Source organism: Perissodus microlepis, chromosome 1, assembly GCF_051167445.1.
Source record: "Perissodus microlepis isolate ML-2025 ecotype Zambia chromosome 1, ASM5116744v1, whole genome shotgun sequence".
Lineage (NCBI taxonomy): Eukaryota > Metazoa > Chordata > Actinopteri > Cichliformes > Cichlidae > Perissodus > Perissodus microlepis.
In genome coordinates, this window is record NC_140461.1 from 6,831,386 (window position 1) to 6,846,899 (window position 15,514).

The 15,514-nt window shown below is 39.9% G+C and overlaps 1 protein-coding gene across 3 annotated transcripts in view; it reads left to right on the forward strand.

Annotated features, from left to right (window-relative positions):
* The first annotated feature begins 1,695 nt into the window (after positions 1-1,695).
* The window catches only part of ntrk3b (neurotrophic tyrosine kinase, receptor, type 3b), a 214,734-nt gene continuing 200,915 nt past the window's right edge, over positions 1,696-15,514 (forward strand). The window contains exon 1 of one of the 3 annotated variants that reach the window (XM_084928310.1): positions 1,696-2,338. In XM_084928310.1, the coding sequence (XP_084784436.1) occupies positions 2,097-2,338 (242 nt within the window). In that variant the 5' untranslated portion in view covers positions 1,696-2,096. The remainder of the gene's footprint in view (positions 2,339-15,514) is intronic. The other 2 variants (XM_084928319.1, XM_084928303.1) reach the window with 2 other exon arrangements.

Genomic DNA, 15,514 nt, shown 5'->3' on the forward strand with positions numbered 1-15,514 from the left:
CAATCCCTGCTGTATTTGTTTTTTTTTTTTGTTGTTGTTTTTTTAGATGCCATATTAAGGAAACAATAGTCATTACACTAAAACATGGTGGGTATATTATTAAATTAAATTCACATCATAGCAGAATGTAATAAGATACATATACTGTATTTTTAAATCACATTGGTATACACATGGACAGTGAAAGGCAGAAAGTTCCTTTTCAGCCATGCAGCTGATCATCTTGAAAAACTGAAACTTGTTCATAGAAAGGAACATCAAGGTAGAGCTCTCCTCTTGCCATGGTCTGTATATTCCAACAGTGTTTCACACCTCTGCTTGATTATAGCTCTTTCAGAATGTTTCCTATCTCCTTGCTTCTCTCTCCTCCAGATGCAGCTTAAGAATCCTTCAACCTGGCATAACTGAGATTGATTTCCGGGTCACAGACAGGAGTAGTACGACGGCTGAGAGGAGAGACAAAAAACAGAGAAAAAAGAAAAGCCCACAGAGGGGGGCTACAAGACAGACATTGAATTTACAGGGAGAAAAAGAGTTCAGTGAGAAAACAAAGAGGGGAAAGTGAGAGGTACAGGGCTAAAAATGAAATCCGATTTCTAGTGTCAAATTCTGCATCACTCCAAACTGTAAAGCTCAAATATACAGTTAAATTAGCAATAAAACACAAATCATTATTTGAGTATATACTCAAGGTAGAGATTCTGTTTAATTATTCTTATACAATTTGTTTACCTAAGGGGTAATTGTTTCAACCTGCAGTATTTTCCAATAATGTGGCTCTAGTGGCTCTGTGAATCTTCAACTGGGAAGAGCTATCAAGCTGGATATTTCAGGAGACTACATTCTGTGTTTACCTTTAGTCAGACACAAAAGCAAATGTTTAAAATGGAAAATCAGAGAGCTGTCACTACTTGCCCAGCTGCTGATACTGTTTTGTCTGAGTCATAGTTTCTTTCTCTCGCTAGTATGAGCTATAGAGCCATAGTGGGCGCGTGGATGGAAAACAGCCATGTTGAAATTATCCTTCAAAGTCACTCAGTGACTCGTTTGGGATGTTTGAGCTTCACTGTGCAGAATGATGTACTGCAGAATTTGACACTCAAAGGCTCTTTTTACATCCGTCGGCTGAAAGTGGAAAGTTTCTCCTAAGTTCACCTAAAATGTGACTTTTGGTGAACTTTTAACGCCTGAAGGAGTTCAGCTTGACTGATGAATGCTTGCATATTCATAGGTTCTGAATTTTTTAGTCAGGTGGAGGTGTAAATGTCATTTTAAAAATTTCTAACTAGCTATGTGAATATTTTTAATGTAAAAATATCAGACAAAAATGACCATTTTAAGTGCATTGGGTGTTCTTATACAGGTAATCCTCAGTAGCTTCCTGGGGGAAATGTTTTGGGAATTCTTCCAACAAGTGGGTCTAATCTTATCTCACGAATAAAAAAGATTACATAAAATAACAATAAATAATTTATCTATCAATCCTCCAGTAAAATCTCTTGCAATTTTTTGGACATAGAATCAGCTTGTCGCCCCTGCATTTTTACTTTTTAAATCTTATATCAGGCTACATGTTGCTCTGTAGTCCTGCAATTCTTGTATAGTGCAGTTGTAATCACTGTTGATTGCATGCAGTTTCTGCAGGTGTCAGTATGACTGTAGCCGGTAGGAGGGACTTGATGCTCCAACTTCTCATTTTGTGCCTCTCTGCTCTCTAGCCAGTCGTCCTGGTCCTGCTTGGAGAGAGGCGACGACGACATCAGAAGCACGGCATTAAGGGGAACACCATGCATCGTGTGCTGTCAAGACGAGTGGACGCTCACATTTTTTCGCTTTGTTGTTTTTGATTTGCGTTATTTTTGTTGCGTCTTTTCTTTCTTTCCTCCCCTCCTCCTCCTTTTCACCCAATCTCTGACGCGCAAGGACACTACAGCATCCATCCACGGCAGAAACGCTCGCATAGAGCATCCTCTGTATAGACGCACCAACCATCCTCCTCCTTCCTTCCTCCCACTCTCCTGCTCTTCTCTTTTGTCGTTCTGTTCTAACCCAGAGGACATCGGGACCTCTTCTATTTCCCCACTTTGCCCGGAGACATGGATCTATGGTTTCATTCGATCCGGATTTGCTGGTGGAGGGTTTTGTTTCTGATGAGTATTTTCCAGGACTATCTGAGCTCCATGCTGGACTGCCCGCCGACCTGCAGCTGCTCTCAAACAGAAATCTTTTGCAATAAGTCCGACAACGGCAGGTTTTTCCCTTTACTCGCCCTGCAAGATACTGGGAGCAATGGGACCAGCGTTGACATAGCGGAGTTATTCAAAAACATCACCTCTATGTAAGTACATTGTACGGATTGTGCCGTGCGTTTCGGAATCATTGATTGATCCCATTCCCTGTATGTTGCTTTCTTTGCATTGATCCGACTTGTTGGCTGATATTTTTTTAATTCTTAGACTTTTTACACTTCTATTGGTCTCCTTAATGCCCAAAGATCCCCAAGCCATATTTGATAAATGGTCTTGAATGGAGGGTAAATGCGCTTGTTTTCCCTCACGTGCCCAATTAGTCAAATCACTTAGCAATAAACTGCTCGGTCTTGAACCTGGGCAGTGAATGTCGAATGTGTCTCTCCCCCCATCCCTAGTGTGTCCCCATAAAGTTGCTCCTCCGCAGCGGCACCGCAGGCCTACACGTCCAAATGACAGAAGGATGTTGCGGAGAACCTCATATCACCCATCCGCTTGATTTCCGTCGTCATGTACAGCAACTGTTCTGACAGATTGTGCTAAATGAAACAGAAGTAAATGGCGCAGTAAGGTCAACCAGTTACATTTTGAGCCCGCATCCTCTGAGAACGACGCGACCTGACAAACTTTATTGTGTCCAGATTATGCGGAGCGGATTGGGATGTGAAAACGTCACTTGTGGCTTTTTCTCTCCTTTCCACAGAGATGGACATGCAGAAATATTGGTTTCATAAAGGCTTTGCTCAAAACAGAGGCGCTATGTATGATGACGGCAGACTACCCCCCTCCTCCTCCCTCTCCTCACCACCACCACCCACCCACACACCCCCAGAAGTACATTCTCATTCTGCATCCTACACCCCCTCGCTCTCCTCTCTCTCCCTCTTTCTCTCTCGCTCTCTTTCCCTGGCATCGATCCTCCCTGCTAACATCAAAGCTTTCTTTCTTGAAAAGTCAGGGGAGGAAGAAAAAAAAGCCGAGCTCGGGCCTTAAATAAGACCTCTGGTGTCGATGAAGCTGATTTGCATATAAAGTAAACATCTCCCGTTAACGCACTGGAATTCCCCGCACGGTTTCCTCCGCGTCGTCTTACGCCACAAAGGACTTTTGCTGTCATCAGTTTTGGTATCCCGTTTACCCTTTATCCGTATGAGGCAGACAACTTATTTTGTGACACGGTTCATCGCTTCCCCGTGCCGCTAGAGGGTAGCCTGGTACCCTCTATAATCTGGGAATCAAGTGCTCTCTTTACAACACAGGAGTCATTTACGTGACTGTTTTATCGGGGGTACTTTTTCTGTAAGGAATAAGCACAGGTTTAAAGCTCGGCTGTATTAAAAGGAAAGGAAGGAAGAAAGGGTCAGAGTTCACGGCGCACTAGTGATTAGCGTGACCCTCGAGTGACCCTCGTATAAAGATTTCCTTCCCGTGAAACCTGCTCGTTTCACATTTATCTCTCCTCTCATCCACTGAAGTCAACAACCTCTTAGATTTCCAGTTAAAAATGCCAAATATTCAGTTTATACCAAGCACAAAGTCACACATTGATCGCCTTTTTTGCCTTTGAGAAAACCTAATGCAACTGACCCAGGACTAATTGTGCATTTCATGGCCCCTGGCCAGCTGGTGGCTTTTTTTTTTTTTTTTTTTGGCTGCTCAGTATGGATGGCAACCTCCACTAGCACCACCAGCAGCTCAGTAACAGCATATCAGCATATACTACCCAGTGTCACATGAGCTAACACGTCTGATTTAGCTGTGCATTCACACCACGCAGCAACAATAATTAGCTATTTCATATATAGTAATTACTTTGTATTCAAAGATTGTAATCATTTATGTTAAAATGCTACAGCACAATCATTTATAGCATCTCTACAAACATGTATTACCATAAATTATGTTCAAATGCTAATTTATTATCTGGCCAGAATGTGTGACCTTAAAAAATAGTAACTGGTGCATTGTAATAAAGAGCACTCAGAGACTGGGGCCACATAGAATCCACGATCCCTTCTCTTTGCAAGTGGGGAGATACATGTGTTTTGATGACATGAATTCTATTTCATTCATCTCAAGAAATATTCAGAGGTGAGGGGACAATTTATGGAGATAGAAAGCTAGAGTGAGGGCTCCTAGCTGGAACTGTGGAGGGGGTGTGTAGGTGATTGGCCAGCCAAAGAAAACTGCCAAGTCCAGATAATAGTTTTCCCAGTTCTCACACATTAGAAATTCATCACAAGAGGCATCACTGCTTGAAGTGGATAAGATAAGGCCTTGCTGTTATACTTGAGGGGGAAAAATCGTTCTCTGAGAGCAGCTGAAGCATTTGACGGGTTTGTGTAAGTCTGGCTCTGAGCACAGGTGCGTATTTGTTTTCAAAATCCAATCAGCTTTTCCACCTCGAGTGATGACATTTGGTCTCATTTTGTTTTGTTTCTTCTTTTTTTTTTTTTTTTTTTTTTTTGCTGAAAGTGTGGTTTGTAAAGGAGAGGCTAAAGTGTCGGACCAATCTCTATGGTCATTACTGCGCTGTCAAACTGCTAAACGTCTCCAATGTATACTTGGAGAAAAATCACCCTTGCAACCTCCCCATCTCTTGCGTACTTAAGCTGATCCTTAAATTCAACATTGCATCCATGCAATCACTGTCATTACTGGAGTTGTTGCAAAGCACTGAACTAAAGCCGTATTTCACGGCAGACATTTTGGCTTGTAATTGCAGGAAAAGCACAGACTTCAGTTATATTAATGATGCGTGCATTGCACTTAGAGATGATCCTCGTATTGTGCATGCTGGCTGACTAGGACAGCTTATAGGAACCTGTATTGTAAATGGATAATTAACGATGTCTTTAATTCCATGGATGCTTGTCCTGCTGTGGCACAAAATGTCTGTTGTGAAAAAAATCTTTCAATCAGTTTGCCACTGTGAAGGTAAAAGTGTGAAAGGTCCATCTTTGATTGTGTGATAGTAATCAACCTATGATCTTGCTGCAGTTTCAGTGGTAGTAGAAATGTATTCCCAGTCTTAGTTACAAACAGTTCATTAAGATATGAAAATGATATGAAAATGAAAACTGCAAAGCCCTAAAGTGCTGAAATGTGATGTCTGCTGTGCACAAGATAAAAGCACATCATCTGAAGATTTTTTTGAAGCATCCGCTTTAACGAAACCTTTGGTATGATCTGAAATTTTACAGATAATTACCAAGTTCCCTATATCTGTTTGCAGTGTTCAAGTGTAGCATTTTACAATTTTCTATTTCACTTACTTAAACATGAGGGGACAAAGGGAATGTTTTCCAGATTCTCAAAATGTAGTTTAAAGTTGAACTGCTTTTATATGGGTTTATGGCACTGTACTGAATTTTGCATGTCTTAATCCTGTACGGGTTTAGTATTTGTCCAGTTATATTTTTTATATCTCCAAACATCTTTAAAGACATGTAGCACATGTAGATTAAATAAGACGGCTCTGGTGTGTAGAAAAAACCTACAAAAAGATTTTTTTTTAAACGAATTTGACTCTTTCTCCTCTGTTAAAACAAAACTCTGCATATTTTTGTATTTTTGGCTTAAAAACTGTATAAATGGGTACTTCACTGAAACTTCAATTGTCAGTGAATAGTGACAATTCTGTTTTAGTTCTCCTTTATCCCATCTTTAGACACCTTCAAGTACAACCAAGACCTTTGTGTGTCCTGTGGTACCTGATACTGGGATCCTGACAGCAAATAATTTCCCATGGGGTGAAACCCAGCAATTAAGATGTGGTTAAAATACAATCTTTCGACTTGATAGAGTTTTACAAAAATATTCCACGAACTGTGTAGGAATTAAACATTTTTATGCACACGGCCTCATTTTCAGATGCTCAAGTATAATTGACAAACTAGCTAAATCTAGTTTCTTCCCATGAAATACTCTTCCAGGCCATTACTGTGGCCACATTCAGTTGCTGCCTGTTGGTGGGTCTCTCTGTGTTTAGTTTGGCATGTTTGGGTTGAGATCTGGTGTGTGACTTGGTCTTTGGAGAAGATCCCATTTCTTTGCCTTTAGAAACTCTTCGAGTGCTTTTGCAGTATGCTTAGAATCATTATCCATTTGTACTGTGAAGCACTTTCCAATCAGTTTTGCAGCATTTGACTGATTCCGAGAAGAGAGGATAGCCCTGTACATTTCAGAAATCAACTGTTTTCTTTAATATGCAATAAACACTATTGACCTCCACTGCCAGGCCTCCACACTCCACTCGCTGTACTTTTCTCTTCCAATCATTCTGGTACAAGCCAATCTTGGTTGTCCAACAATTTTCTTGGACACGTTTTCCTGGTGAAGTCTAATCTGGCCTTCATGTTCTTGGGTGTAACCAGTGGTTTCATCTTTGTTGTAAGCCTTTTGTATTTCTATTCATGAAGACTGTCTTGATTGTAGACTTTGACCCTTGAGCATGTCCTTGATTTGGCTATCTTATCCACTTGAGTTATCTTATGGTCTTTTGGATTTGTTGGTTTTGCAGAGCTGGCCAGTGCATTGCTTCTTTTTAAGAATGTAGCAAATTGTTGATTTGATCTCTCTTAACCTTTTTGCTATCTCTCTGGTAGGCTTCTTTTGGTTTTTCAGTAAATGATGGCTTCCTTGCCTTGTATTGACAGTTTTTTGGATCTGATATTGAGAGTTCCAGTGAAAAACGAAATGCAGGTTCAACACTCGAAATCAATTCCACATCTTTTATCTGCTTAACTATTCCTGGAATTGTAAGAGAACAGGCCACACCTGGCCTTCATGTTTTTTTTTAATTTATTCAGTTACTTATCTTAGTATCTTAACAGATCTCATTTTAAGTAGTGTAGAGGCCTGGTTATTGTCGTGGTTGATTTGTGTGCCTAGAACTGTTCCTGAACAGTTTTTTCAATGTGTTGGGGTGCATCGTCTACCTTGGCAGACTATTGACTTGTAGTGTTGTAGTGTACCATTAACTGGCTGGGACCCACCCAAGGGTCCTAAATAGAACATATCTTTGTAATTGTGGGATTTTTCTTTTCTTTTCTTTTTTTTTGAGATTGCAATTTTCCATTAGAAGCTGCATATTACGCAGTGATTGAGAACGCGTTCCTATGGCACAATTGTGATACCATTTTTATTGGAGGTCGAGACTATAAAGCTGATAAACTGTGTATAATTGAATTTCTTCGCAAAATAGCAGCAAAAATCCCTTCAGTTTTTCATGGATAGGTTTCAAACATCCACACGGAGATTTAAAACGTGTAATATTTGTTTTAATGTCACACCATATCATGATGTCTTATGATGTCATTCAAATGCACATTTTATGATGGGTTTTTGTTTTTATTGCTGGCAGTCATGTTGTCTCGTGTGAACGTAAAAAATCCAACATCCTCTATTTGCCTTTGAAATGAGAAGCCTCTTCCACAAGTATTATAGCTTCAGCTTCTTTAATGTCAACTCTTTCTTCAATCAAAGAGATTTATGTGGATTGTAAAATTGCCATCTGTTTATCTGCAAACAAACTGAGAGTCCCGCACTCTTAAATGATTTACTGTTTATCTGCTTTGCAAAATGCAGCTTGAAGTTTATCGTTTAATATCTCTGAAATCTATAGGAATGTGTGTAGTCTCATTTTCAAAGTCGAAAGCCCTTCCATCATAATGTTGTGTTTATCTTTATTAATCTCGTTACTTGCAGCAGGGGTCACTTTTAAATGTAATGAGCTGCCATCTCCAGTATTTATTTAAAAACTCTATGTGGATACTGCCTTCTTACTTTTTCAGTTTTTAAAACAGCATGGCTCAGCTTTAAACTATCGATCTTTGGACAACTTCAAGTACACATTTTCTATGAAACCAGCTTACAGATGCTGCCAAAGAAACCTGAATTATACAGCAAGGTCTGCTCAGGTGGCTTGTGTAGGCTGCAAGTGTCCCCTGGTTCAGACACTGTGTGTTACTGCATTACATAAACTCAGCGTTTTCTCTACCTCTTGTAGCTCATGTGCAGCCCACAGACTGTGTAACTGTAGCCAATAGCAACTTCAGTCCAGATATATCTGCTACAGAGATCTTGTGTAAGGCTTCTGAATGGGAATTTGATAAGTGAACATTTGTAGATTTTTATTGAAATCGTTACAAGTGGAGTATGTTCTGTTCATCTGAGCGTTTGGAGTATCAGTTGAACCCATATTGAAAAAGATCTTGCACACATTTGGATCACCTGTTTTGAGGGGCACTCCAGCATTTTAGGGTTGGCTTTCCATTAGGTTGGAGGACTTAAAGAATGATTAAAATCAAAATCATAAGCAACGATCTACTAAATTTTAGCTTATACTACTAGTTTAGCTCCAGAAATAGTAGAACATCCGTTTTCCATATTACAATTTCCTATTATGTTTCATTAGACCTTTGCTAAATGTCGTGTCTCTGCTTCCAGAACTTACTGACATTTAATATTTGTCTCAACATTATTATATCAGCTTTCACATTCTGCTTATATCTCGTTGTGAGGAGTAAAGTAATTTTTAAAAAATGGATAGAAAAAAATGTTTTTATAAAGTTTGCATTTTTTTTGTCATGGTCAGTGCATTAGGACTAAACGTTTAAAGCCGTTTGTCCCAAATCATTTGGTACAGGACATCAGTTGCTTATCACCTGTGAGCTGCTAATACTATAGACGCTTGTAGGTGCTCAAAAAAGGTAAATGCTCACCCACACCCAAAAACCACAATCTGCATCACTAGGTAATATAAACATTTGAAACAAAAAAGAAGGTGTACATCTTAGCAACATAAGAAATTTACAGGAAAGATCAACACATGCACATGTAGCCGCTAAACTGGTGGACCTAAATCTTCACCACCACGTCTGTATACATACAAGCGGAAAGGGAGTGAGTGGGTCAGCGCTCGGAGCACAGAAGCTAAGCCGGCTTTAAACACACCATTTATTTTCAGGATAAAACACAGTCAGAACCCCAAATACAAGCTAAAATCCCCGCTATACAATAAAAATAATGTTCACAACCCGCTAAAAGCACTGCCGGCAGGAATAACCATACACTAAAAAAAAAAACAAAGCTAAATGAATGTTTTCCATATGCTAAAAACATCCCCCCCCAGAGTCCTATATTCCCACGGTCCGGCCACACGCGGGCAAATGTTCCTTAGCTGAAAGAGACAGGAGAGGAACTCCTCTTGGGGATGGGGAATCTCGCCAGCAGAAGACCAGGGAGGAGGCTCCTATCTCCACCTGACGGTGCGCGATCGTGCAGTCCAGCCACTCTCCCCACCCGCGCACTTCCTCCCTCGTAGCTCCACCAGATGCAGGCAGAGGCGTACCCCTGCCCTGCTGTGGATTTCACGCGTCGCCTCCCACGGTCGCTATTCTGTCCGTCGGGACTGGATCGCCGGGTTATGCTGGCCGATTGCCGAATGTCTCGTGGCGCCCCCACAGTCAGGCCGGAGGTCCTTCTTTACACATGCTGGCTTGCACACGTTTTGTTTCCAGCTCTTCACTTTTCGTGTGTCTCTCCTCCCGTCTTTGGGCTCACCATCTCCCTTAAATCAGTTTGGCGGCTGATAGGCCACCTCGGGGAACGCCCCCACCTCACAGGTGCCTACCATTGTCCACTTAATCCACAGTGGAATAAAAAGAATATTGTACAACAACACCAAACACACACTAAAAATATGGGGATAAAATCATGCAATAGGAATATCAATAAGCAAACATGCAATATCACTATTACAATAAAATCATGCAAATAAAATCGACACTATGTACCAACACACAGTCTGATACAAAACAAAATATAAAAACACAATTTTCCACTGTGTGACACACACACATGGACTACAGATTGTTCTCAAGTTAGCACAAGCCTGAAATTGATCTGTTTACAGGATATGATAGGGCAGTTTGTGTGAGTTTCACTACTTTGGTGGTTCCAAAGTTTTCACCCTGCCACATTCACAGAACTGCCACCTGTAGGTATTAGGGTTATGTTATGATTTTAATGAAAAATGTATCATTTCCTTAATTTTATATTTTAATATTTAACTGGATTAACTATTACAGTAATAATAGTTAATAATTAGTTAGTAATATTTTTTACTTTAGTGACATATACCACAAGTTTATTTCTCAGCCTTGCAGCTCAATTTAAAGAAGTAGCATTAGTAAAAGATAAGAACAATATCCATGATGGGAAACATGAGAACTAACAGGAAATCAAATGAAGTTTTAGACATTTTATAATGTTGTCTGTTTTACTTTATAAAAGCACCCTTGAATACTACAGTTGATGGATTTCAGATGTTTTAAAAATTACTTTATATTTATGTCTGTTTGGAAAATGGTAGATGACTACCTGTTTCCAAGATGCAGTAAGCTGGAACAAATGTCATAGGGGTTTGTAACTCCCTGTAATATGGAATGTCAGATGTATGCAGTGGCGTAGAACGGTACACACCTTCCTTCTCACTGAGAAACTCCTACCTTCCTTCCCCTCCTTAATTCTGTCATATTTATTCATTACCTTTGGACGTTACTCCTCTTTACCCACTTCTTTCTCTTTGTTTTCTTTGTGTTGTGATGTTTTGATGTCTGTTTTTCTGATGCCCAGTTCACTTGACTCTGGTTGTAATTTTGATTTATTTTTCTTTATCATGATCATATTTCACTTTGAGGTTTCCATAATATTGATTTTGTTTTATTATTTAGGACTGAGAATCATTTTACAAGCTTGCTGAGGCTTCTCTTTGTGATCTGCAGTTTTTGCTGTGTTGGTATATAAATTCTGCCTAAACTTGATCAGAGATTTACACCTGTCACCTGCTTTTACACCTGACACCAGCCTTGGAAATCTACTCAGCAAATATCAGACTGTATTATATTACCACACCATTTCTGCACTGTTACTCCTGATTTCTTTGCAAAGTGGTTGATTCATTGACTCATGATTCAACAGTTGATTTTTAAAATATACATATTAGCATGTAATTCTTTAGGCTTACTACTTATTCCCAAACCTTCCTTTCTCCAACCTTTGTTTTATATTACATAAATTAGACAAAATTATATGAATTTAAAATATTATATGAATTGTTAAATATACTGCGTACATTGTTTATTTAAATACAACAAATAAAATAAAATAAATAAACTGTGCAGTATGGAGAAGAGAAGACAGAAATGTGATATCTGAGTCTTAAAAAAAGTAAAGCAAAAGTACTCTTACGTCATTTTCAGTAATATTAACTACACTTTTTTTTAATTACCATTTGAAAATAACCATGACAATTTAATTAATCACTACAGGGGTCTCGCTCATAGTAGCCTATTAATACAGTTCCTGGCCACACTCTAGACACAAAATTTCACAATTACAAGGATCAAAGTATAAGTACAAAATAACAGAAACAATGATCACAAAACTACTAAATTAAGGTCTTACAGTATAACAGTGTGCTTGCTCTTGTAGAGGTGTATAATATTGCTGGCAATGTTCTAAATGGCTTTAATTCCCCACTGCAAAACTTTACAGCTCAAGGCTGTGCACGTCCAAGACTAGTTTGTTTTCAGTTAAGATAACTGCTATCATCCATCCGTGCTATCACCTAAACAAGCATCTATCATGGATTTTTTTTTATCAAGTCTCTTTAAAAATAGAGTCACGTGACTGCTGATGATCCTCTGCAGTAAGTAAGCAACATTAAGAAGATTGCAATATACCTTCAAATGTGACAATTGGGTTTGGGGCTGACACTATCCCAGCTGACACTGATCAAGAGTCTTGGGTCCAGTCTGGACACATTGTCATCTCACCCTTCATGCTCAAATCCACACCTGCACCCATTTTTTTCAACATGTATATCTTTGTACTTTGGGAGCAAACTGGACAACCCAGAGAAAACCCACACAGATGGAGGACGAACATGCTAACTTCATACACATAGGCCCGAGGCATGTTAGGACCCTGAGCTAAACCATTGCAAATGGTCAATATAGAGATTTGCTTTTTGGTGTTTAAAACAGACGCACAAAAAAACGGTGCATAATAAGTGGCCTGGTGTTTGATTTAAGAGGCTGCAATCTGCCCACTCAGCTACAAAAATAACTTCAGTATTTTAAAAGCAATTGCTGCAGTGGCTGCAGCACTCGGTGAAAGTACAGTAGCTGCAGCATAGATGCAACAAGGAGGACATTTTGTCTTCTTTTCATAAGGGGCCCATTCAGATTATTGCTCTGTCATCAGCTATGAAATGTCAAATGAAGCTGTTTGCTTTGGGGGTTTAGGTGATCTGACAACCTTTAAAGAATCTTTTTATACCTTCAGGCCTGCTGTATGATCATCAGCGTCATTACCATTGATGCTGTTTAACCACCCAGGGCAGAGTTGCTAACACACGTCCTGCCAATTGGTCCTTACGATACAGACCCCCTGCTGCCTCCGCATTGCGAGGCTCACCTCAGGCAGCGCACGACAGGCTCCTCTGTTATAAGCATATCATCAAGTTTGCATGAGCCTGTCTTTGTGGAAAGTAGGTCACGGCTGCCATCTGAGAATTGGGAGGAGAGAGCGGCGCTTTCGTTCAGATCCTCTGCATGCAGAGTTTCTGTGAGAAGACCCGGCCATGTGGCTGACCCAGCTTCTCCCACGCCCCCACCACCTCAACTCCGGCATCTGCAGGCAGCCCTTGCGCCTTAAAAGATGCATACTAATGAAGCACCTTCCCCCGCTTTAACAATCAAAAGATGCATTGAGGATAGAGGGGTGAAAAAATACTGAAGGCTCTGCTGTTTTAGCCAGGATTAGAAAAACCCTTTAAAGCCTTGCAGCAGCGTTCCAGAGGCTTTCTGTTGACATTTAGTTGAGCTTCTGTTTTCTATACAGCAGATTATGATTCAGTGTCACCACTGTGTGCAACAGTTTATGATGTCAAACTTGTGAGATCATCTCTCTACCTATTTAAACTGAAATTTGTTCCAAAGTGGTATTTTTTTCCCCCTTTTTTTTAAATCAGTTTACATGCACTGCTTTTTGCTGTTTTATTTATTCCTAAGGTTGCTTTGTGAATGATCACTTGTAAGGAACGCTTATCAAGCACCTGCTCCTCTCAGATATCTACTTATGAACACAAGACAAGTCAGTTTTATGTCTAATTAGGTAACATGAGCTTTACTGAAGCTTTATTACAGTTAATCATGTTTAAACATGGTATCTGCAGGCTTAGTGAAGCTACATTGAAAGCAGCATTACTGCTAATTCCTTCTTCTGCGTGATATTGATGGATGATTCATAGTGTGGTGCGTTTGTGTGATGGTGGTGGCTTGGAAACGGTCTTTTTTACTCTGTCTCTCTCCTCTCTCCTTGGTACTTCTCTAACTAAAACTACACACACACACACACACACACACACACACACACACACACACACACACACACACACACACACCATTCATTTCCTTAGAGATAACCTCCTCCCAGGTGAGGATGTATGTCTGACCCTCACAGTGTCCATCACGATGTGTCGGCTCCTGTAGAAATGCCACCTTCCTTCCTTTTCTCCCGGAACCCTAATAAGGCTTCTGCTTGTTATTCATGTGGGATGTTTAGTGTTTCAAAAAACATCAATCATGTATTATCAAGTAGGATGAGTCACCCCACTGTCCTCCATGTCAGCGATGACTGGCAGAGCTGTGTGAATAATGCAGCTGTCTCGATTCTCACTGAGCTTCAGCCACGTTGTCCTACACGGTGCGCATGTTGATGGATGCTATTCAACACCATTCTCTCTCCTCTTTTGTGAAAAGGGAAACACTTATTATTACAAAGTTCTACTTTTAAAACAACTTCTTCATCTAGGTCCATATTTCATTCATCTGCTGTCCTATATCGTTTGAAATTCCACCCAGATGTGTCTAAGGAGATTCACTTGGAGGTTCGAGCTCATCTCAGCTTAATACTAGAGTAATCCTTATTTTAGTTATGTTTTTTTTTTTTTTTAGCATTTTTAAGGCCACAGCATTTTGGTAAGCTCTAAATGGGCAAAATAGTTTTTTATTTTCATTACTTGTTGAGGACTTGTTGGCTCTTTTTTCCTGACAAAGCACACCAGTATATTACCGAGATAAGCGCGCAGTGAGGCGCCCTTTCCTGCCCGCATCTGTCCATCAGTTTTCTCTCTGCACAAAACAGTGAGATGTGTTGGAGGCAATATGTGTGCTAATGTTTGGTTGGTAAACACTCATAATGAATTATTGGCGCTGCAATCTCGGCTGTTTAGCTTTGACTACCGACGTCATTGGCGGTAAGGACATAATAAAACACAGCAGCACAGATGTTCCCTCATATTTCCCACAGAGCAGAAGCATGCACCACAGCGGCTTCTTTTTATCGATCGCCTAAGATGGTCTGATATCTGTATTTGCTCTGTTCTGTAGAGTATCGGTATTGCACTATATCAAACTATTATGGACCTGGCACACCATTCTGCCATGCTCACCAGTTATTCTCAGTGAGCTGAAGGCTCGGTAGCCACCCAGGAGTTGAGTACCAAGAGGGGTTTTTTTAAAGACCCCTGACAGTGCTTTGTGTGGAGGCTGATGAGAACACATTAAAAGTAAATGGCCCACTGAGACTCAGCTCTTCCTCCTCCTGGCTCCCTGTTGCTGTAATGACCTTGTTACTCCAATCAGAATATCACAGTCACTCTCCATCTTCTCTCTTGGACTTAAAAAACTCATCGTTTTAAGAAGCTCCTGACATCACCCTCTCTTAGTGCTGAATCACATTTCCTCTCTCATATTTATCTCCCTTCTCCAATATGCTCTCTTTTTGAAGCATAAAAACCCATAGCTGTTATTTTTGATATTCAGCTCCTTCAGTGGTTCCTGTCCCACACATACGCCAGTGTGACAAAAACTCTACAAATTAATAGAAGTTTGTGGATTTTGTTAAATTCAAGTGGAGCCAAGCTAGCTTGTATGCATAACTAAGCTAGGTAGCTACTTGCACCTTCATCTCTATCAAATATGTCAGAATGGTATCTGTAATTCTCTGCAAGAAAGAAAACAAGTTTCTTTACTGTTAATCCTACCAAATTAATATATTATATATAGATAGATAAAAGTCAGACTCTGAATTATGCTAAGCTAAGTTAGCCTGCTATTTCACTTGTAATAGTCATCAAATGTTATGTTATGTTGATTTTTTTTTTAAATTGCACTGTAAAAAGATAATTTAAG